At 42.9% G+C, this 24,861-nt stretch overlaps 1 protein-coding gene across 1 annotated transcript in view; it reads left to right on the forward strand.

Annotated features, from left to right (window-relative positions):
• Positions 1-24,861, forward strand: part of WNT2B (Wnt family member 2B) — a 255,201-nt gene that overhangs the window by 159,023 nt on the left and 71,317 nt on the right. Inside the window, exon 2 of the mRNA XM_069633324.1 lies at positions 17,503-17,723. Within this exon, the coding sequence (XP_069489425.1) occupies positions 17,503-17,723 (221 nt within the window). The remainder of the gene's footprint in view (positions 1-17,502; positions 17,724-24,861) is intronic.

The raw sequence follows: 24,861 nt of genomic DNA on the forward strand, positions 1-24,861 counted from the left end.
CTGAAGCCGGCGAATTGAGAGAGAATTCATCTATCTTAAAGGAGCGTCCAGCAGAATTTCCCATTCTGACAGACTGATTCAACTAAAACTATTCTACAAAAATAAACTACTAAGTTGTGGGTACTCTGGTCAACCGGTTAGGGGAGTAGTCAGCCAGCTGGATATGATAGGTTATTTATAATGCGCTTAATACCCAGAGGTTTCTAAGCATGGACCCGGGGATGAAACTGTGTTGCTCTGTGTTGTCTTGCTTCCAAGGTGAGTACATTGCCCCTGAGCTATACTCCCGAGAGGAGTTAAGCAGGGGTTTCAGGGGAGCAGTCCCTCATAGCAGCGTGTCACACTCAAACACACATTCTTTAAAAAGAATAATCACACTAATAAGATGTTAATCTGGTCGGAAGACATACCAGTGTTTCGATTTGGTCCGTTCATCAATTTCTTACAAAGGAAAGGATGGATGGTAGTAGGTTGAGGGGGGATAAAGATAATGGGAGCCAGCCTCTATGGCCTTGATGTAAATAAGCAGTTCCATTATACCCCAAAGACTATAATGCAGTCACCACCCTGTTTGTTGGAGCAGATAGAAAGACAGAGGTGGGTTACGGAAGGGGAGAATGCTGTTGGTAGTCTGGGAGGGTGCATGCAGCACCGGAAATGCGGATTTCCCAAGTAGCCATACTATCAAAACTCATCACATCTGCAATATTTGTTCCCTTTCAGGACTACACGTTACTTAGTGGCCACAACTCTGTGAGTTAGCCAGTGCGCCGGCACGCCCCAGGCCTTTAAATGCATAGGCTTTCCTGAAGAGTTCTCCTAAAAAGAAATTCTCCCAGGGTTCTGCTTATATCGCCCGGCAGATCTAGTCTTGGGCTCGGTGGTATCTTTTGTTGCCCTTCCAGGGAGATGTACGGGATCACGCTCTATGTCACAGAGATCTCCCTGAATGGGCAGCAAATGATTATCCATGGATCCTGTAGTGGACTCTCAACTGGAGGATACGTGTTGGACCTATCTGTGGCTTCTTCTTTGCTTGTAATGCTGCAGCTTCCCAGTGCCACCACTGGCTCGCTCGTTGTGTCTCCTTCCACCCCTGCACCATTATCACATTGTTACTGACGGTGGCGATATCCGGAATTAGGCAGTACAACCCTTGCATTCCGATCTAAGATGGCCGCTGATGTTCCATCCTACTCTGCTCCACTTATCTCCTTCCTCCCCCTCTCTCCACCTCTCACAGCAAATTATAATCAGCCCAAAATGAACCCCTACTTCACACCACACCAAGAGTTACCTCCACCACAACTAGCCACCAGGGAAGGAGAAAAGGGGCAAATTTTCGAGCACCCTTTTCTTGTTTCCATGGTGATCAAAATGCATTGGGCAAGTTTTCCTTCAAAGAAAGGATGCCCACCTACAAACATTCTCATGACAGAAAAACTTCATTTTTCTAAGCCATCAGCACTTGCTTAAGGCCCTCTATTAGCTCGGCCTTTACTTCGGGCTGCCAGGCTGTTACTCATCTGATACAACTCATCCTTTGGGAATTTTATCACCAAATTATACCACTTGCAGGAGCAATGATTCAGTTTCATTGTAAGCTAAATGTTTACAAATCTAGCCATCGACTGATGCACCGAAATGAATGGATCTCGTCATTCACCCGCAGTACCATCTGAAATGCTGCTGGGGAGGGGGGGCAGCAGAGTTCTGCAAGGCAAAAAGGAAGTACGTGCTCACTCCCCAACTAACTACATCTGGTACCATGCTCCATTGGGTCTAGTTATTGCCATCACAATAAAACTTAGCTCTAAGCCGATCTGTACTCTCCGAATTCCTGCACTCATGCTTACAACACTTTTCACATTTAAGAAACACACATCCCTACTTCGACAACAATATCCCCTCCCACACTTCCCAATTGTTTTCCCTTCTAATTTTGGTCATTTGACTAATTTCTCTTTCCTATCAGCTCCTCCCCAACCCTCGTGTTCCTTTCCACAGACTAAGGTCTGGCGACACCATGGCAGGGTCACAATAAGGTCAAGCGATGTAAGACCACTACGGTGTTGGAGGTGGGAGCAGCATAAATATTGGATAACATAACAAACAATAACATAACTTTAGTTCAGTAATGTACTGAAAACTAGAATATTTTTAAATGTAGATTACAACATGCATATATATAAACAATTGGTCAGGACGATCCCGAAGAGAACCACAGTAAAAACACACTGACCATTCAGTAGACTTTTTCAAACATAAAATGTTGTGTTTTTTTGTATTTATGTCAATACGTTCATAGGCATGACATACTGTGAAAATATGTAGGGATCTTTCACATTCAAAACAAAGAAACAAACAGTTGCTGCCATTGGTACATTTGTCAATCATCTGGGGATTTTTTAAATATACAGCCTTGTTTTTTTAACAGGGTTACAGTGAAACAATAAAGATTTAAACATGGGGTGTTTCTTCCCACATTGGCATACAAGACACTTTATGGAGGTACCCGGAAATGTCTGATGATCCCCAGCTGTTCTTGCTTTGTCCGATTGCCTCTCCGACCCTAACAAGAGGGCCGAATTATGTCAAATATAATATGGTTTTGTGAGCCATGTGCACACACTATTGCGATAACCAACTCACTTCTCTAGAGCTCCTTAAACAAAAGATACCCAATAATAATACTAATTATTAGTACTATTTTATTCCAGGGTTCTTCTTAAGTGCTACCCTGCCTGAAGAGAACCGTACAAAAGCATAGTCTACAAACACAAAGGGGGTAATAAAATTAGGTTACTGGCAAACCCGCCTTACGGTTACCAGCAGCAGATAGCTCTGTATTACCGGGATATTCCAGGTGCCGGCAGCGGCGGTGAGTTCCCATTCCATGGAGTCCCACCGGTGCCGGAGAGTGCAGCAATTATTTGCCCATAGGGGCCTAAACGCCCGTCAGGTCAGGCCCGCTAGGAGTTCACTGCCCTTACCGGCAAACTCAGAGTGTGCAGTCTGGTAAAAATTTCAGAGGCGGTTTTACCACAATTTTTTCCAGCATTTTTACCAGACGGGCACACTCCTTATGACCCCCAAAATCTATACAAATTAATTAAAAAATATTAATAGAATTAAAGTAAAAAGAAAAGGAGCATGAGGCATTGCTAGAAATGTACTTATTGGTATTAACATTGACTGGGACAAGCCCACTTCAACTAAGAGTGGTTCTATGTTCATCCAGCCCCAGTTTATTTTTCACTGCTTTTTTTTGGCGAACATGTTTTGTCAAAAAAAGGAATCACATTTTTATTTTTCATTTGGCTCCTGAGTCCCATTCCCCTATTATTTATTCCCTACACCACCCACACACTACCGCTTACATTCCCCCCACCACATATTTTTCAATGATTTTTTTGGGCAAAACATTTCGGCAAAAGATGCAGCAGAAAAGAAATGGGCGATGAATGAACGTCGTACCCTAAGAGTAATGCTGCCGTGTTTTACGTCAGCCTCTTATCGTCCAGTGCGCTGGTGTAGGTCGGGGAGGGCTATTCTTTACCTGGAGACTGCACAGAAACTTTGCTGCTTGCAATTGTCATGTTCTGCCTTAGTTACTGTAATAGGGTCTATGTTGGACTGCAAGATTACCACCCACCAACAAGCTACAGCGAGTCCGAAGCCATGCCTCCCGCGTCAACGTCTCTCTAAAGCCATTAGGGCGATATGACATACCTTTGAACACTCAGCATTGATGACCGGTGAAGTATCAGATCCCTCTGACTTGCCCACAAAGTCTTCCATGGTTTTCCAAGTTTTTATCACCACGCTGCTCTGGTCGTGGCAAATACCCTAGATCAGCCTCGTACAACCTGGTTGGCCACACGCCGACGTAAATCCAAACGTTTCGGCGTTTGGGACATCCGTCATTAAGATGTCCTGCTGCTAAGGTGAACCTCACACATCCTGGTGGCCACACGCTGCCGTAAATCCAAACGTTTCGGCGTTTGGGACATCCGTCATTAAGATGTCCTGCTGCTAAGGTGAACCTCACACATCCTGGTGGCCACACGCTGACGTAAATCCAAACGTTTCGGCGTTTGGGACATCCGTCATTAAGATGTCCTGCTGCTAAGGTGAACCTCACACATCCTGGTGGCCACCTGCCAATATAAATCCAAACGTTTCGGCGTTTGGGACATCCGCCATTAAGATGCCCTGCTGCTAAGGTGAACCTCACACATCCTGGTGGCCACCTGCCAATATAAATCCAAACGTTTCGGCGTTTGGGACATCCGTCATTAAGATGTCCTGCTGCTAAGGTGAACCTTACACATCCTGGTGGCCACCTGCCAATATAAATCCAAACGTTTTGGTGGTTGGGACATCAATAATCAGGGTGCATTGCACCTGCTGGAACCCTAAGTTAGCCTCACACGACCTGATGGCCACTCGCCACCATGAATACAATCATCTTGCTGGTAGGTCCATCCGATGTATACTAATTGACCTTTTTACAATTGAATTCACCGGAGAATTGACCTAATTTAAAAGGTCAATTACGACATATATGCGGGGGGAAACCCCCTGAAACTCCCCACCCAATTCCCCTTATATTATTTATATTCCAAAACCAACCCAATACATATATAAAATAACTAAAATAATATAAAGGTCAATTGTGCAGAAGGTCAATTAGGACCGCTATAATTAGGTCAATTAGGACAAAAGGTCAATTGTAAAAGGTCAATTTGGGTAATACCAGTTCCATCCATCATTGAAGCTGCTGCGTTAGAAGTGCTTTCCCAACCCCATACACCTTGGAGCAAATGTAATGATATTCTGAAGATTGGTGAGGACACCTTGGGTTCCCACGGCCTGACCTGCCATTCTGACTCCCCCAAGTGTCTGGGTCTACAAATTCCTTTCCCTACCAACCGCCCAACATTTAAGGGTCCATTTTAACCCATAATTAAATAAATAGAACCATATAAACCCTATTGCATGCTTTAGCATTAAGAACAATTGGCAGCAATGAAAGTAAATAGGAAAACAGAAATGAAAATACATGAATATGAATTATATATAGAGCTGGGGCATTGGTTGCTTTGTCAGCAAAGTGCGCGGGAAGAACCTTAAAGGCCATGAATGTGACACAGCAATTTACTTTTTTCTATTAACAGTAGGTTTATCATTTCCCGTCACTCTGATTCAACCTCTGAAACTTTTCCAAATCTCCCCGGTTAAAGCCAGAAAAATAGGGCTATGGCATGAGGCGAAAAAATATTCTCAGTCCGCCCACACCAAAAAAATAAATATTGAAAGATGTGCTTTCTCTCAGAGATAAGCAAGAAAATTGGCCAGGGCTCTTGATGAATGTGGACCATCGCCCACATCGTCACACTGAAATCTAAGGTCTACTTCTCCCTAATGGCAAATAAATAGCCCATGGGGTGCGCGACCGCATGCCAAAACTGTCTGCGCGATGCCCGCTTGCTCATTAGAATACATGATCAATCCATTAAGACTCAGTCCCACTCATCACTTTCTCATTTGTCTTAAATGTTTTCTCTGCCTTTGCACATTTCTGTTGCTAAGGTTGTGAAGGCAACAGTTACCAGGCCAGGTTACTGTATTTATGTAGCGCAGCACTCCTCCCCCAACGCATTGCAGACGTTTTTTCTGGACCGCCTAATGTGCAGCAAGTCATGCCACACCAAGCACAAAGTACATTTTTCTAAAAATTGTCTTGTAGCTAAACAAATCATCAACTCTTCCGGCAACTGAAAGGAAAGTTTTATTGTAAATGTCAAGAGCTACTAGAATATGATATCTATAAAGAAAACACATTGGGGCCAATAAAAAATAGGGCCTGCTGCGCTGTGTAGCCTGCGACTAGGAACGTAGGTCCTCTGATGCCCAACATGGTACTGCCTGTTGTTGGAGTTCCTCTAGGACAGTGGTTTCCAACCTTTGGCTTTTCAGATGTGTTGGACTACAACTCCCATCAGCCCCAGCCTGCTCGTCGATGGTGAGGGATCATGGGAGCCGTGGGAGAGCTGCAGGCTGCCCAGGCGCCTTGTATATCCTACTATCGCCACTGATGTGCACTGGGTCCCAGACCATACTTGATGGTAAGGACTGATGGTAAGGGTCTTTTGGCCCTAACAGGCTTCCATCGTACCGCTCATTTCAGGGCTGCAAGAGAATGCCTCGGCACAATCTGTGAATGCCCCATCCTCTGGGACGCTTGTTAAATAAAATGGTAGAGCATTAAAACCTCACAAAAACGTTTCTTTGGTGCATAAGAGTCTATGCTGATCCCTACAAGGCAGGCGGGAGCCCGGGGGATCTGAAAAGTCGCTTTGTTCTTATGCCTGTCCCGCATCTGACCAAAACAGGCATATCCAGAATTATGACTCTAATGACCCTGGCGATTTCCTGGTAGGCCTCTTCTCCCTGGGCCTCTTTTGTGTGGTAACCTGTTTCATTTCCACATTTTTTCCACGGAACAGAGTTGGGCTTGCTGAAAAGCGTTGATGTGGGCTAACATTGAACATTATTAGGAGGGGCTCTTTTGGTTCCCAGTCCACTCCTGAGTATTTCCATCTCTTTCTGAATCCGGTGTAGGGAAGGGGGTCACTGACATGCTCTGGAAACACCACCTTCCCTCACCCCTTCACACTCAAGTTGCAGGGCGGGTGCAGCAAAATGTCTCCATGTGCAGCACAAATTGTGGATTCGCCGCCGTCCTTTGTGTATCGCACCAGATGCACAGTCCACCTCTTGTCCAAATGGTGTGAACATTTTGCAGGCAGAGATTGGAAGGTTTTTGTGAATTGGCACCACTGACATTTTGAGGCATCTTGTTATTCTTGGGGCATTGAAGTAGCCCAGGGGGCACAACTTGGACATGCGACAATGGACATGAAGGGGGAATGTATGATATGACTGGTTATTTACAACGCGCTTAATACCCAGAGGTTTCTATCACGGACCCAGGGATCGAACCTGTGGTGCTCCGTGTCGTCTTGCTTCCAAGGCGAGCACGTTGCTGCTGAGCAATACTCCTGTGAATGTAATTGAATGAATAGGTTTCATTAGAATGAAATGCCTTCTTCATAGCTGCCATGAGTGAGGATGTCCATGGGTTCTTGACTAGAGCAGTAAGAGGAACCATGCTCAGTGTCGTTTGATCAGTTTCACTACTTTAACTATGAAGTCAACCATCTCCTCTGATGGTAGAGAGCTAGGTGCAGGGGGGTTGGGGAGGTTGCAACATTTTGCTCTCCAGATGTTTAGAACTAGAACACTCCCATCAGCACTAGACAGCATAGCGATAGCGAGGGATCTTCGGAGTAGTAGTCCAAAACATCTGGAGAGCCACAAGATGCTGATCCCGGAATAAGTGTGTCTGATATCACAAGGGAAGGATTTAATACAAGAGTCTACAACATGTGGCTATTCAAATATTTTGGACTATCACTCCCATGATCCCCCTCACCATTGGCTATGCTGGGAGGGCTTACTATTCTTAGGGTTTATATTGAGCGCAGCTCCAGCTTCGGGAGCAAAGAGAGTACTTTACAATCATGGGGGAATAACAATGCGAGGGAAGCAGAGAAATAGGGTGCGTTAAAGGTAACATGGGATGGCGAGGGCAGGCAGTAGTAGCAAGCGGTCTACAAGCGACCAGGGGAGGAGACAGTGGGAAGCAGATCACCCAGTCTCAGGTAGAGTGGGGAGTGGAGGGTGTGTGGACAGGTGTTAGGGAGGTGTCATTCCTTGAAGAGGAGGGATTTGAGCTCTTTCCTGAACTGTAGAAACAACGGGGCAAGTCTGATGTTGATAGGGAGGAGGTTCCAGAGTCTTGGAGCGTAGACAGAGAAGGCCTGGCTTCTGATGGTAGTTGTAGTCTAAAACATCTGGAGAGCCAAAGGTTGCATACCCCTGTTGAATACCTCATCAAGATTAAGAGGTCCATTAACCAGGAATGACGTTGTCGGAAATGCTGTGAAATAATGTGTTGGGTGTTAGGTCCCAGATCCATGCAGCCCATCTGCTCTCTGACCCTTTTCATCTGCCAACACCTAAACCCCGAGTCCTCTTAGTCACATTCCAAAGACCCCAAAATATCAAACATTCCACGATCCAGGCAAGCGTATTATGCTGACCTCACAGGTGTTAGGCTTTGCTTTAAAGAGTTCTTGTTGGGTGGCAAATCAGATAATGTAACTCCAATCACATGTTGTAATGATATTGCAAGTCAGTGAGAAGTTTGGTAACCAAAGGTTCAAGGCCGAAGTCTGAGTTCCTTTGTATAGTCCCAGAACTTTGGGCTAGCTTATGATATACTCTATGGCAAGGGGTATTTTATTCTTTATAATACATGGTCACACAGTTATCCCTTTAATACTTCAGGGTGAGGTTGCATTATCTTTCAAATTGTTCCTATTTTGAATAAATATACAATCTGTTAGGGCCGAAATATAAAACTATAACAAAATGCAGTTTGCAATCCATTCAATATTGAATTCAGATTTAATCAAAAAACTATTTAACTGCCTATTGTTGATTTAAAATGCATTTAATATGCACATCGTTTAAAGCATCTCTGTCGTAAACTCCAGAGCAACAACAAACAAATTAATAAATAAATGTCTCAATTTCAATGTATGGCTGTGAATTTCAACAGAGAGTTAGTCAGAACAAAGGAATTTCAAAAGCTGGCCCCACTCTAATATTTAGCAGCAGCTGGAACTTTCTGTCACCGATGTTACTGCTGTGACATCACAAAAAACTGTAATAGGGTTCACTTAAAATAAGCACACTTAAAATGGTTGCAGTGTCACGAACATTTATATGTAACTTGTACACACATGTGCTCTTATATTTCCCCTCTTTACGGTTCATACTTAGTGGTGAAAGATAAATAATGAATGAAGTTGGGGTGTGGGAAAGAATGCTTGGGGGCAAAGAGGAAAGGTGAGTGGAGGTGGAAATAGCCACTTTGAAATTAAAACATCTGGAAGAGAGCATGTTTAGGCTATTGTGTTGGCTTCTTTTCTTTTTAACATTCTTTATTAGAATTTTAAAATAGAAGTCAAAATTGATACAATACAGCAATCAATAAATAAACCAGGAAACATGCTTCTTTTCTTGAGGGCTATGGCCGATGTATCAGGTGTGCATTTATTCCAGCTTGTTTCGGAAAGGCCTTCCGCTTCTTCGTTTTCTTTCATGGACTCCCAACTTTCCCACTTTAAACGCGAGTCAGTCTCCCAGTCCTGCTGTTTCCCGCCCACTTGGAAATATGAGACTTTTAGCTTTGCAATGTCTATTTTAAATTTTGGACTACAAATCCCAGCATTCCAAAGGAAAAACCAGGATTGGGTGGATTCCTCAAGCATGGACCTGGGAAAATTGTCGCCTTTGCTTCCGACCGGGCCGGAATAAAGATCATATTTCTGGCGGGAGAATCTGGGGCAGCTCATGAATTTATTGACAAGCTGTTATTGCTGCACCGAACGGGTTGAGTTATAGACATGTTGTCATGGTTTGATACATGCTCTAAAATTGTGAGTAATTCTGGATGGGCAAATGAAATGTTAAATTTGGGATTATTTTTAAGTATCACAAATTTCCATTATATAGTGTTGATCAAAGTGGTTATTTCTGATATGAGGTATTGACCAAATATTTGTGTTTTTAATGAATTTACAAGATGTGTGAATTGAGCTGTATGATATCATATTGTACTCTATATTACTACATGTAAGTCCTTATTGACTTCCTCTAAGCCAATCAGAATGTTCATAGTGCGGTCAACAATTACTGGTATTGACTGCATTGTGAATATTCTGACTCAGAAACAGACAGGGAACCATCAATGAAGCTTCAAGGGATACTCCTTGCCTCTGAGGATCTTTTTTTCCCACTGCAACACCCAAATTACCACACCAAAGAAAAAGCATACTCCCTCTGTTCCTGTCTTAATCCTAAAAAGGAAAGCATGTATTGCTACATGCCAGCGCTTAGTGCACTACTAAAGGGATTACAATCCCAAAAGATGTCAACAGCTGGTGGGATCCGACTAAGGTCCCACAGCTAGTAATTCAAAATATAAGTACCTTGTGATTCTTTGGACTAGATTTTAAAGTACTTAAGTTGGGGGGGGGGGTCGAAAGCAAAGTTGGCTCACCCCAGGTTTGATGTTAATCCCACAACAATGTTGTACGTTAAATGCTTAACTTCATTCAAGAATGAGTAGATTCAAAAAATTCAAAGAAAATTCAAAAAAGTTAGCCACATGTCAATAAGACCAATTTTATAACAAAAAATGCTACAAAAGTAAGAGAGAACCCTCTGTGGGTCTTTTTAATCAACAACAACAATCTTTTTATTAAGAAAATGGGCATTTCTTCTCAAACACAAAATTAGGTAAAGCATAGCAAGTTTACATCACAGGCTTTGTTTTACACAATCTCAATTGTACGACTTTTTTGCAACATGTATCTGTAAAGAACCTTTTATTTGAAATTCTGAAAGAAAAAATAAGGTTCTTTGGTTAAAAGTCACCAATCCAAGATAGTATCAGGATTTTTCAGTGCATTGCCAACGCGTTTCGGACTTTACAGCAGTCCATCTTCAGGGCCAATGATACTAGTTGTTCCAAAACTGTGTGTGTTCATAATTTCAATTCCTAAGGCAAAAGATGCAGGAAAGGTTCTACTATTAATTTCCTTTAGCTGACTCAATACTGGCAATTCCAGCTATAACTATTACAAACAGTTAGACTTAACGCACCTCCTTATTTGTGCTGGTATAACATCTAATGCCGGTCCTTGGACACACCCTGTGGGTGGATTTGACTGCGCCCCAATCCACTCTGTATGTGGTAAACTTCCCCTCGCGGAGATTGTTTCAGAAGAACTGTTCTAAAATAGACACAGAAAGAAGTGTGGTTTCAGTATATTCTTATTTGGAGATTCTTAGTCTACAGTTAGTCATCCTCTGTTGATTTCAGTTCATATGGTAAGCGCCTTTGTGCGCAGGGATAGATAGAGTCATCCAACCCTCCCTTCCTTGGTTTGATAGTTTTCCTCTATTCACTTTGTCTGGAAGGTAACTCTATCCATAGAGATGTCTCTCAAAAAGCCAGTTCAAGTAAATACCCAACTTGCCTCTATGGTAGTGTGTAGAGGCTATCATATATATAGTGTAGATATATCTCTTAACTCCGTGCGCAAAACGAGTGTTATGAACAAATCCTCCTTTGTCTGGATCGCGAGTAGCTTTCTCCAAATCGTGGGTTCGTATATGTGTGTTGCTTGTATGCTGTTGCGCTTGCGTAGAGCGGGTCGAGTCGCTCTCCATTCGCGCATGCGCACGGCAAACGTGACGATTCTAAACGCGCATGTGCCGGAGAGCAGCGAGTGCCCCAAGGCCAGCCCGGAACACCATTGCGGGTGCGCATGGTGCTTCGTGGCAACCCCGGGGGGGTACGCTACTCCCTGACGGATGCACGTGTATATTGCTAGAGCAACTGAGATGTGTCAACTATGAGTGACTATTTTTCCATGAAGTATTGCACTGATGAAATACAACAGAGGTGACTCAACAAAATAATTTTGATTATTATTGGTTTGAAAGGATCTGATTAGTGGTAAGAGTTCCTGTCGCCTGGGCCACTGCACGGGTGAGTGGGGACGACGCAGACAGGAGTCTGCTTGGGTCCCCGTCTATCCCATGCTTAAATTTCGGGCCAGGGTGTCTCTTAGTTTCTGAATAAGATTCTTCTCATCCATGTCTGCCGTTATATAGGCTAACATTCTGTAGGGCTCAATGGTCCTATTGTCTATCTCACCAACAGGATTGTTACAACAATCCATCAGGTGAATCAGATTCCTTATTAAGCCAATCTCTAGCTGCACGTCGAGAACTATCAGTATCTTAAGTTCAGGTATCAATGATTCAGGTGGAATACATTTCACTTCACAATCAGTACTACATTCTGATGTATTAGACCTAACACAATTGGGTACACAATCTATATATGACTCTGATTATTGTTGGTGTAGAGGGATCTGGTTAATGGCAAGGGCTCCTGTCGCCTGGGCCATTGTACGGGTGAGTGGGGGAGATGCAGACGTAAGACTGATTGGGTCCCCGACTGTCCCATGCTGAAATCCAGGGCCAGGGTAAAGTCTAGATTCCTATTATGACTCTTCACCTCTGCCATTATATAGGCTCACAATCTAGGATATACAGTTGGGATTACATTTTTAGGCCCACATCTGTCTGCAGGTCAAGTTCTGCCAAGCTTTTAAGTACAGGCAACCAAGATTTAAATAGGATACATTTTACCTCACGATCAGCACTGCATTTAGATGTATTAGACATAACACATTAGATCGAACTCTACATCATGCCTCTAGGGCTAAGACAGTCAAGTGTATCGATCCACACTATCTCTCTCTGGGTAGGGTTTTTTAAAATATCTCCACCTCTAGTGCCCAGTTTCACATGCTCCAGTGTCACGCATTTCATTTGTGCTACAAAGTGTCTTGCTTCTGCAAAATGTATTGCGACCGGTGATTTCTGACTCTTTGTTCTAATGTTGGATTTATGCTCCGACCAGCGGGTTTTGGCTTTTCTAGTGGTCATGCCCACATAAAACAGACCGCAAGGACACTTAAGTCCATAAATCACGTTTGATGAATCGCATGTGCAGGAATGTTTAAGGGGGATGCTTTTCCCTGTATGTGGGTGGCTGATGGTATTACCTTTTAATATGTTACCACAGTGCTGGCAGTTGTGGCATGGGACAGTGCCCTTGAATATTGGTTTTCCAGTTTTCATGGGGGTTCTGTCCGCTCTGATTAAGCTGTTGCGTAGGGATTTGTTGTTCCTCTAGGCGAATGTCCGGATCTCTGGGAAAAGTAGTTGTAATTTTGGATCCATTTGTAACATATGCCCATTTTTATGAATGATCCTTTTTATTCTCTTACTTTGGGTAGAATATGTTGTCACATATACCAGTTGTTGTTGATCTCGAGCAGGTCTGGGTGTCAGGAGGGTTTCTCTTTGTGTTGAGCTCACTTTCTCTTTGATTCCGGATATTAAATTTCTGTCATATCCCCTTTCAATGAATTTTGTTTGTAAGGCTGATGACTGTCTGGAAAATTCTGTAGTTTCCGAAATATTCCTACTGTATCGTAGGAATTGACTCAATGGTACACTGTCCAGTGTTCTCTGTGGATGAAAGCTTGTAGCAAGAAGTAGGCTGATCTTTCTGTATTCTTTGAAAAAACATGTGTTTCTAGTTTTCCTCCTTTTACATAAACTTCAACATCCAAAAAATGTATTTCAGACTCACTAGTGGATGTCGTAAATTTGATCCTGGGATTCATCAAGTTTATCATGCCAAAAAATTGTTCCAGCTCGTCCTTTATTTGTGTTTTTAATGAATTTACAAGATGTGTGAATTAAGCTGTATGATATAATATTGCACCCTATATTACCAAGCCAATCAGAATGTTCATAGTGCGGTCAACAATTACTGGTATTGACTGCATTGTGAATATTCTGACTCAAAAACAGACAGGGAACCAGCAATGAAGCTTCAAGGGATACTCCTTGCCGCTGAGGATCTTCTTTTTCCAACTGCAACACCCAAATTACCACACCAAAGAGAAAGCTAAAACATGTCAAAGGCTTTCTGTGGTAACCTGCATGCTGTCTGATGGGTGCTGCTTATGGAATGCCTATTGGAATGTGGAGTGTGAGTGTGTGAGGGTTCCGAGAGTGACGGTTAAGGGACTCCGGCATGGGACTAGAGCTGTAAGGATGCATACTCCCTCTGTTCCTGTCTTAATCCTAACCTGTTATTGAAGATTAAAGTACAATCTTACCTTTTGTACTTACCACCTCCGCCTGGTCTCTGTGTCAGAGTCTCCTGTGCTGAATTCTGCGCTTATAGAGAAACCATTTCTTTTTAAATTACACCCTATGCATGCTCATGGGAGGATAGCCCAGCGGCAACATGACAGCTTCGATCCCCGGGTCCTCGCTTAGTAACCTCTGGGTATTAAGCGCACTATAATGATATGAAATCTTATCTATAACGTGCTTAATACCCAGAGGTTTCTAAACGCGGACCCTGGGATCGAATCTGTGGTGCTCCGTGTAATCTTGCTTCCAAGGTGAGCACATTGCACCTGAGCTATCCTCCCGAGACTAAATAAACTATCATATCATATCATGTTAAACCTTTCCAGTACAACCAAGTTTGCAATAAAAAGGTTAACTTATAAAGACACCCTTGCTTTTTAAACATTACAAAGCACAAAGCACTTTGAATTTACCAACACAGTTTGAGTATTTTACTCATTAGTAAACATATTCTACTTTGCAACCACAGATTCTAAACCTTAATTACTATTACTGCCATGCGCTAATGGCCTTATAGACCTCTGGAGGGGTCATTATCGCTTGAGATAATGACCTTTCCCCAACTTGGTAGGTAAGAATGGCAACAGCGATTAGAATGGCCACGGGCAGTCAATGGGTGGGTAAATAAGCAAAGAACACCCACAAGCCCCCCCCCCATGTCATCTCTCTCTCTCTCTCTACTACCTTGTGTCCAATACAATAGCTTTGGCTGATAGGTGGCGCTTTAGTAGCCAAAACTAAAAGCTACAGCAACTATCTTAAAAATAATAGTACAGCACTTTCCATAAAAATCCTTTCAATCAGTGATAGAAGCTTAGCAAAAAAGTGCAGCACATCTTTCAAGGGTTGCAGTCTTGCTGGTTGACAGCCAACTGAGTTGAAATAGATTTCAGTTTAGCTGTAACTGAATTCCGGTGGTAAAGGGGAGAAGTGTGGTTTAACGTCACAGAACAGTTCTAGAATGGGAAACATGGTTGCAAAAAGTAGTGGAGCTGTTAACAGTAAAAAATAAATAGTGCTCCGGGCCGTTCCCGCTCACTTCGACCACTGCTTTGAATTGAATGGGATTTGCTAAAGCAAACTGGCATGTTCTTCTAAGAGTGAAACCTGTTATGCCAGTATTAGAAAAACACTCTCAAAAGTTTAGCTTCCACCCTTTGCTCGCAGCAGGGTGAGACTGTTGTGCCATGTTCCAGCTGATGACTCACTGTCCCACAGAGCCCGAATCTGGGGTGTATGAAAGTTTCATTGGGAGACTGCACCAGGTCTGCACCTCCAGCAGTACCTAATTTCCTAACCAGTTATATCTGGAAATCCTTCTGCTAGCGTGGTTACATCACTTTCTCTGGCAACTTGCATTCTAGGTTCCAGCCTACAGCATCTCCTGCTAGTGTGGTTATTTCAGTGTCTCTAGAAACTTGCATCATTCTGACTCCCTGCATACAGCGTCTACTGCTAGTGTGGTTTTCTCAGTTTCTCTAGCAACCAGCATTCTGAGTGCTTGCCTACAGCGTCTCCTGCTAGTGTGGTTATCTCAATTCCTCTAGCAACTTGCATTCTGACTCCCAGCCTGCAGCGTCTCCTTCAAAAGTGAGCCTCTGCTGCTAGTGTGGTTATCACTGTGTCTCTAGCACCTTACATTCTAGGTGCCAGCCTACAGCGTCTTCTGCTAGTGCGGTTATCTCAGTGTCTCTAGCACCTTGCATTCTGAGTGCTTGCCTGCAGCGTCTTCTGCTAGTGTGGTTATCTCAGTGTATCTAGCAAGTTGCCTTCTATGTGCCAGCCTACATCTTCTCCTGCTAGTGTGGCCATCTCAGTGTCTCTAGCAACTTGCATTCTGGGTGCCAGTCTACAGCGTCTCCTGCTAGTGTGGTTATCTCAGTGTATTGAGCAACTTGCATTCTGAGTCCCGGCCTACAGCTTCTACTGCTAGTGTGGTTATCTCAGTGTCTTCAGCAACTTGCATTCTGAGTCCCGGCCTACACCGTCTACTGCTAGTGTGGTCATCTCAGTGTCTCAAGCAACTTGCATTTTGAGTCCCAGCCTACAGCGTCTCCTGCTAGTAAGGTCATCTCAGTGTCTCGAGCAACTTGCATTCTAGGTGCCAGCCTACAGCATCTCCTGCTAATGTGGTTATCTCAGTTTCTCGAGCTAGTTGCATTCTGAGTCCCGGCCTACAGCGTCTCCTGCTGGTGTGGTTATCTCAGTGTCTCGGGCTACTTGCAATCAGAGTCCCGGCCTGCAGCGTCTTTGGCTATTTTGGTATCCTCAGTTTGCTCTAGGAGCTTCTGCCTCAATGCTCAATTTCTCCCTAAACCAACATCCCTCTGGGTTCATGCTCGCTGCAAGGTCCTGAGCGTCTTCTACCAGTTATCCTTCGTTTGCCTTGAATGCAGATGTCAAAGCTCTTCCAACATCTGAGATAAAGGCTGGAGACGAGAGTCAAAACTCTTCAAGAGAGGACTTGATCAATGTGGTAGACCAGTGGCGACTCACCCTAAGGGACATCCTAACATTGACAACTTTACAAAAAATATCCCCCCAAAATGTACACTTTCTTTAACTCTATTTTTACAATTCAGTCCTTTTTATAATTTCCCTACTTAATCAGTTTGCAATAAAACTATAATATCTCCCAAAAACATTGAAATTACATCACATGGCCTACAGGGAACTCTGGAGATGACCCGCCAGGCCTCTGCACTCTAGGCCTATTTTGTGGGGTAACCTAGTTTAATCCCAAATGTTCCCATAGGACAAGGGCTGGGCTTGCTGAAAAGTTGTGATATGGTAGCCCTCTGAACATTATTTCCAGGGCCTCTTTGTTTGTCATTCCACCCCTGATCATCGCAAAATGCAATCAACATGCTCTTTCACTCTGTATCCTGTTTGAACGCCCATATATTGGTTCTAATATTAAGTATTTTAAGTGGTGCATGAATAAGAGGGGGATTTTAGAGTATTGTTTTAAAGGGGGTGTGCAGAGGGATGTTTGACACATGGAGACTCTGCTTGGGAAAGCAAACTATGAGAAAACAAAGATCAGCTGCAAAAAGAAAGTGGGAATCTTCTCACCTGAAAGCCTAATGCCCTCATTTTGAAAATGTAAGTTATCCCCTCATTGCCTGCATATACTACGGGCCTGGTTATTTACCGCAGGCAGTAAGCATGCGGTAATGGGAAGTGTCTGCGTGATATGCAGTCATGCAGAGGCTTCAGTTAGTCTCTATTGGTCTCCATTCGGGATTGCCATATCATTCCATGCGTTATTTACCACATGCAGTAATATTGCAGGTGGTATTGGTTATGCGTGTGGGAAATTTGCAACGTAAAAAAAACAGGTGGGTTTTGTGAGTTTCAGTTGTGACTTTCTGAAATTGGCATTGCAGTAAAAGTGGTGGTTATTCCATTACCAGGGCCTTTTCCATTCCATTACCACCAATTGTATTAGCGCATAACCAAAATCTAAACGAGGCCGCGCATATTTCTTGAGTAAATATTGCTTGTTTCTTCATCGTCTTTATACAAAATTTGATATTTCCTTCTCTGCAGGTATTTTGGGGCGCTCGGCGCAAGGGTGATCTGTGATAACATACCTGGACTGGTGAATAAGCAACGACAGCTGTGCCAGAAGCACCCGGATATCATGCAGTCCATCGGGGAGGGAGCCAAGGAGTGGATCCATGAATGCCAACGCCAGTTTCGGCACCACCGCTGGAACTGCAGCACCCTCGACAGAGACCACACAGTGTTTGGGCGAGTTATGCTACGAAGTAGGTCATGCTACTCTCTTACTCCCTTGCATCCCTCTGAGATCAGTAAGCTGAGTTCCATTAAATGACGCATGCTTGCGTGCTTCTTGTTTGTAAGATCTTGAAACTGGAAACCTTCCCATGGTTCTGTTCTGCACTGGAGGATCTATTGGCAAAGAAAGTTGCTTTGTTTTATCTTAATGACTGACCAGTAGCCCAGCCTTACAGCCCACCAGTGCAAAATCTGCTTCTTCCACTTCCCTGCGTTGGGTGGGGGAAGGGAGGCTTGCATGATACCACCACTTTGTAACCTCGTCCTTCCTATGAGATGGTCTGTGGTGACAGACCTTTGAAGCTCCACTGCATGTTGGTGTGTAACTGACCGTGGCCCTGTGGACCCCTGGTCACAGTGCCTATCTCATGGAATGTTAACGCCTTCCCCCTAATGTCATATGAGAACAGAAGAATAGTCCTGTAAAATAGAAAATCACGGCTTTTGGAACGGGGTCATTTAGATTTGTCACCTCTGATTTACTTGGTTAGAAGACTGATATCTCAGATGGGAAGTTGGCCCCTTCGTAGACTCTTTCCCAAGCAAAGAGTGTCAATGCATTCCCTCTAGTCTATTCGGCTTCCTTTTGGGGGGATCTCCAGGATTTCCTTTTGAAGATGGTTCCACTGAGTCAGTGATGTGTTATTGTCTCTTGGAGATGCAAGTGGTAGGTATGTAAGAATTCATTAGCATCAATGTCCCTCGGGTATTGTTCTCTCACCCAATTATCTAAAAGATTTCTCTACCGCTTGTGAAATAAATCAACAAGACTTCCACCTTTTCGGAGGATGTAGTGAGCGGAAGAAAAGAGTCCATCGTCCATACTTATCATGGTGTGTTTGCAAACTGTGAGCAATTCCACTATCCCTTACAGTTGCAACATGGCTTGCCCCCTGGCTTTGTTTAAGCCAGAGTGCATGGGCTGGTCAATAGGTGGCTGGGCCCATTTTCAACTCAAAGTGTTCCCTTTATTTGAAGACCGATAAGATGCTGCCTTCAGTACCTTAAATCTAATTTCTGGCATTGCAATACTAGAGAAAAATGTTGACACCTAGAGTCTATTTTTTATGAGCAGAATGGCTGGGAAGAAAACTGGCGGCGAGACAGTATGATAAAGATGAAAGTGTTACATAAACTCACCTAATACCCCAGGATTGATCCGCCTCGTCCAAATGAACACCCGCAGGTGCATTATCATTTGACAGTGCATGAACTGTTCTCAAAAAGGCAGAAGTAAATCATAAGCATTTGAACCAACTCCAGAACTTATGTTCAAGAAGAGTCAAATGAGCCCCTGATAAATGATTTCCCCTTGAAGTTAAATTTGGGTATTAATCATTAGTAATCAATTCTGCTATACATTTTTCACCCATTTATCTTGTTATCCTTTTTCATTTGCGAGGAAATCCCCAAGTCTCCCTCCTTTAGTATTCCCTTTGCTTATATATTCCTAGTCCTCTGCTGTTGTTTGAACCAGGATGCCTAGGTCAGCAACATGTGCCTTGATCCAACACTTTGCTCATCCTATAGTGTTTACCTTTCCCTTTATCATCCCTAGTTAATCATCCACTTGTTTCCAATAACGGTAAATCCATAAATTTATGTGCCAAGCACTTTACCTTGAACTAAAGCGAGAGGTAATTATAAAACCCAGGTCTATGAATTTAATGGCAGAGGACCATTATTAGTTGACAGCAATGTTACCCTTGATCAGATTTGCCCGGTCCCGCACGTGGTGTCTTAAGCAGCGCATGCCATATAGCAAATTTCTCCGTTCTGCATTAACATCAGTGGGGACTGTCATAAAAGGTGTAGTCCCTATAGATAACATTATTCCAAATCGTCTATTCAATATCCTACAGATTATACAGATGGTGGAAGCATGGAATTTTCTCTTTATCCATTCATCTTCTCGACCCATTGCCAACTGGAGCACATTTTTATTAGACCTTTTTAACAATCATTGTGCGCACTGTGGGATAGTTTTACTTTGTAGGTTAATGGTCGGGTTTACAATGATGGAGACAGGAGTTGGATCTGTAGAGGTGTGTACCTGTTTCCGTATTGCTTATCCTGTTAAATGTTCGACAACCATGTTTCATCTTTACAGAAGTTAGTTTAAAGTAATGAGTTATAAGTCAATACATGTTCTATATTTGCCCAATTGCTGGTGGGGCGATTTGTGATTGCACACTCCACTAAGAAAAAAAAGAAGGAATAATACTTGTGCTATAAACTAAGTACTAACAGGATATTACCAAGCACATATCCCATTTTACTCAGAACGTTATCCAGTCACTGTCAGGTTTCCACCTTACATAAGTAGAGGTAACAGTCTCTTGATAGGTATTACCCAAATTGATCTAAAAGAATTTTAACGAATGCAGATTCGACCAAATTCGTTCTCTACCATTTGGGTCCAAAAATGGCAAACATGAAGAGCGTGTGTTACAGAGGTGACCCCCGCTCCCCATGTACGGTATCTTTGACCTCTGGGGTTGCAGGGCTGTCCCCTGCATCCATAACATTGGCGGCATGGACAAAAATTGCTTTGGCCCCCGTTTTAAATGAACGGTCGAAACGGGGGCCCAAGCAGTTACACTGCAGGCAGTCCACCCACACACAAAACGTTTGCGGACAGACAATCCACATCCTCTTTAAATAGTATCAATTCATGCTGAACTGCCATGTGCATAACCTATTTAATGATGTCAACCCTAGGGAGGTTCCAAATGAACTGGTGCTAGGTCAAGAGCCTTTTAGCTTTATCTTTGTCTATATAAGGCTGGTCATGTAAGAAAATAGAATCACGGCGCTCAGCGGATGCTCTAGTAGAAAATCTTGTATTCTCTTAAGCTTCAGTCAAAGAGAAAAACTGTCCAAAACCTATGACAAGAAATGATTAATTGACTTGGCTCCTACAACCTAACATCGATCATATCTGGAAAACAGAAAGATTTCAAAGGGTTTCTTTATGGATTTACAAATAATAGACAAGGAGAAAAGAGCGGAATGATTCCAGATGGTTGATGTCAGCGTCCTGGGCAGCTGTATAAAGTAGTACCCTTGAATAACGGTGTCTCGCTTCACAAATACAGAGTTGATGGCCGTCCTAGTCTTGGCTCCTCTCAAGCCATGTTGGACTGGTTCAAGAAATTACAGAAGCTGAAGGGTATTTAACTGGTGACAGATGTCAAGTGTGTTTAGTGTTTGGAAGATAGCTCATCTTGGCTTATCTTATACAGAACATATTTCCTCGCTTACCATTTGGCCAATTCCATAAAAACGTCCCTCATTGCGGAAGGATGTCTTCTCCTGTTCCAACTCAACAAAAAGAGAAACATTGGCCATTTCCCCAAAAAGGCTGCTCTTGGACTCAATAATCGGCAAATAACCAGCAGAGATGAAGAAAAGCATACATGTTTTATTTGTTTGTTTGTTTATTGGTATAACGCACAAAACCCAGAGGTATCTAGGCCCTTAGACTTAAGAGATTGGTTACAGTGCTTCGGTTAAAGATTAGGAAGCGTAAGGGGTGAAATACAGTAATGTGGCAAGTGCACGGTAATACATCATAAGCAAAGTGCAAAGAAGAGGTACGTGGTGAGCAAATCCATTAAACTAGACCCCATGTCACAGGTCGGCAGCACACACAGATGCAAGAGTCCAATCAAGGAGCATAAACATGGTGCCTACCCCATGTTGCAGGGCGGCAGCACACACAGATGCAAGAGTCAATTCAAGGAGCATGAACATGGTGCCTACCCCATGTCGCAGGGCGGCAGCGACACACAGATACGAGAGTCCAATAAAAGTCAAAATACATGGTGCCTACCCCATGTTGCAGGGCGGCAGCACACACAGATGCGAGAGTACAATAAAAGTCAAAATACATGGTGCCTACCTGTTAAGAATGAGTTTCCAGACACGTTGCTTGTGAATGATCTAATCCTTTATTAAGATCATATGTATAGAAACGACCCCCAGCTAAGAGGCATCAGCTGCTCCCTTCTCATCAGCAACTGCTTCTCATCTCCTGTACATTCCCTCACAGAATCATATGATGTTACAGTAGTTCCATGGTTGCCATGTGACCAGGATCATAACAAAGGTTAATAGCAAGAACTAATCATCATAAGAGCTATTTACAAGATAAGAAATACATATATTTGTATAGTGTTGTAGTTAATGGTAAGCAAGAGAATGAATGACAGATAATAACTTATCACAATAACTTATCATTCCTAACATCTCCTCTCCTTAATAATCATAAAAGCATGTGATATAAAAATGACTGAAATCTGAAATTCTGAATGAAAAATAACTTATCACACTCAACATTTTTCTCTCATCCCTGTGGAACCTGAACACATTAGAAATCACACTCTCACAATCTTTCCTCCATCCCTCCTAAATACTGCCACTCTCTCTTTATTCCATATGCTACCGCCTTTAACCAACACAGAGGAACCTACATTTTTTACCACCTGTCTAGGTTCAGAAAATCTTGAGGCTCCCTTTCTTACTTTGGTAGCTAATTTGATTTTCACCCATTCACCTTCTTTAACCTTGAAATCTCTGCAGCAATTTCTCTCATCATACCTCACTTTGGCCTTGGCACCAGAATCGGCAATTCTCTCTCTTACTTTTTCCAGATCTACATTTACATTCCTGGCTCTCCCCATCCACCCAGGACAGATATGCGAGTTGGGCTTTCTTCCTCGCAACACCTCGAACGGAGATACTCCTGTCACGCTGTGTGGAGCCAATCTGTATTGGAAGGTTCTCTCCATTACAGTCCTTACCCAATCACCACCTGTAGATACAGCAATTCTGACCGCCTCCATGAGCGTTCTATTAAAATCGTTCAATGCAACCGTTCCTCTGGGGATGATATAAGGATGTGGTTTGACTGTTCTATTCCATACTTGTCAAGAAACTCTCTGAACTCTTTAGACACAAGTTGTGATCCATTGTCCGACAGACATTTTTTAGGAAATCCTTCCCTCCAAAATACTTGCTTAAGGAATTTGACAATACTGCTGCTAGATATATCTCTAAGCACACAAACCTCAGGCCACTTTGACAACAAATCTACAACTACCAACAAGTAGTTGTCTCTCCCTCCTCCAACATTTAATGGACCCAACAAGTCTAACGCGACTACATTCCATGGTTCCTTGGGACATTCACGCACAACCATTGGTACCTTCTGGACTCTGAGTCCTTTATCACCCTCTACACATTCCATGCAACCCATGACTTATTCTTCTGTATATTTGTCCACTCCTGGCCACCAAAATTCTGTTCTCACCAAACATTTTGTTCTTGCGACACCTAAATGGCTAAATCTACCACAGATTTCCTTATTTTCATTGGAACTACCATCTGATGACCCCTATACAGCTAATTATTCTGAACACACAGTTCATCCTTTACTTTGGCATAACCACACAAATCATCTTTGTAACTTTTCACTTTACCACTCCTCACTAATGACAAGATATTTTGATAAACCATATCTTCCACACAAGCCATGTCCCAGTCATTCTTCTTCAGCGTCTCATGGACTTGAAAAATGTCTGCCATATCATCCGAACACCAGTTCGACTCAACCAATCTGTGGTTCTTTCTCCACCGACCTAGACAAAGCATCCGCAACCACATTACTTTGACCACATACATGGAGCATTGAAAACTGTAAACCTTGTGAAGCAGTTACCCACTTCATGTTCCGCCTTGAAACTCCCTCCAACCCACTTTGGTAAATATTCCAACTAATGATTTGTGATCTGTATAAATTGTAAATTCTCTGCCCCACAAAAATCTTTTACATTTCTCAATGCCCCAAACGCATGCTAATGCTTCCTTCTCCTCAACAGAATATCTTGTCTCTAGTTCTTTCAATGATCTAGAAGCAAACGCTATTGTGTGCAATCCCATACCATCCTCCTGCATGAGGACAGCACCTATGCCATAATCGCTAGCATCCACAAAAACTAACGTGCGTTTCCCTTCTTCAAAAATGTTAAGAATGTTTGCATTAACAATAGATGACTTTATCTGCTAAAATTCCCTCCTGCATTCCTCATTACACTTAAACACAACCCCTTTCCGGGGGAAACATCCTCATGTTCCGTGACATTTGAGACAAACCCTTAATGAATTTTCCATAAAATTCTACAACACCCAAAAATGACAGTATATATCCTTTTGATTTGGGAGCCTCCATTCTCTTAATAGCTTCAATAGCTTCTTCTTTAGGTTTAACACTTTCTCCTGAAATTTCATGACCTTAATACTCAACTTTATTAGCCTTAAATGTACATTTCTCCATTGCAACAGTAAGACCTGCTTCCTTCAAAATACTCAAAACTCTTTTGAGACGCTCATCATGTTCAGTATAAGATGATCTGTGACACATCTGTTTAACCCTTGTTGTATGTTGTATATATAGTGTTGTGTACACTGCCTATTAGATACCCCTGGACTAAAAGTAGTCCCGGGCAGCACTTTCTCATATTCTGTTTCACCTAATTGTTGTATTCACTTGTGCATCTTGTTGGGAATGTTACTTCTATATTCCAGAGGTTGGTACACATTTGTACCCCCCTTTTTTATAATACCAAACTTGTCTGTGTCACTTTCGTGCTTATCGAAAGTAATGTAAATACCTAAACATTATTTGTGAAAAAATTGTTTTGAGATTAAAATAAATGGTTCCAAAACTGTATAGCTGTATGGTGATCTCACATCCTGATTCTTTGTGATATTCATATATGTACCCTCCTGGGCATATGAGGACCCTGCCAGGCGCCCTTTAGATATATTGTTCATTGTTTCCACACACCAACACATCGTCCTGATAACACATTACTCCATTCTCACCTCCCAGAGGTCTAGGCATGATGCTTTGAAAAACACTCGCCGCCGAGACTTGCCCAAAAGGCATGCGTATACACCTATATAAACCAATGGGAGTGATAAAAGCCATAAGATCTCTAGATTCTGGATGTGATTCAACTTGATGATAGGCTGATTTGAGGTCTAGAAAAGAGAACACTTTGGATCCAGCCACCACCACCAACAAATCGTCTATTCTTGGTA

Source organism: Ambystoma mexicanum, chromosome 13, assembly GCF_040938575.1.
Source record: "Ambystoma mexicanum isolate Mex_15411 chromosome 13, UKY_AmexF1_1, whole genome shotgun sequence".
Lineage (NCBI taxonomy): Eukaryota > Metazoa > Chordata > Amphibia > Caudata > Ambystomatidae > Ambystoma > Ambystoma mexicanum.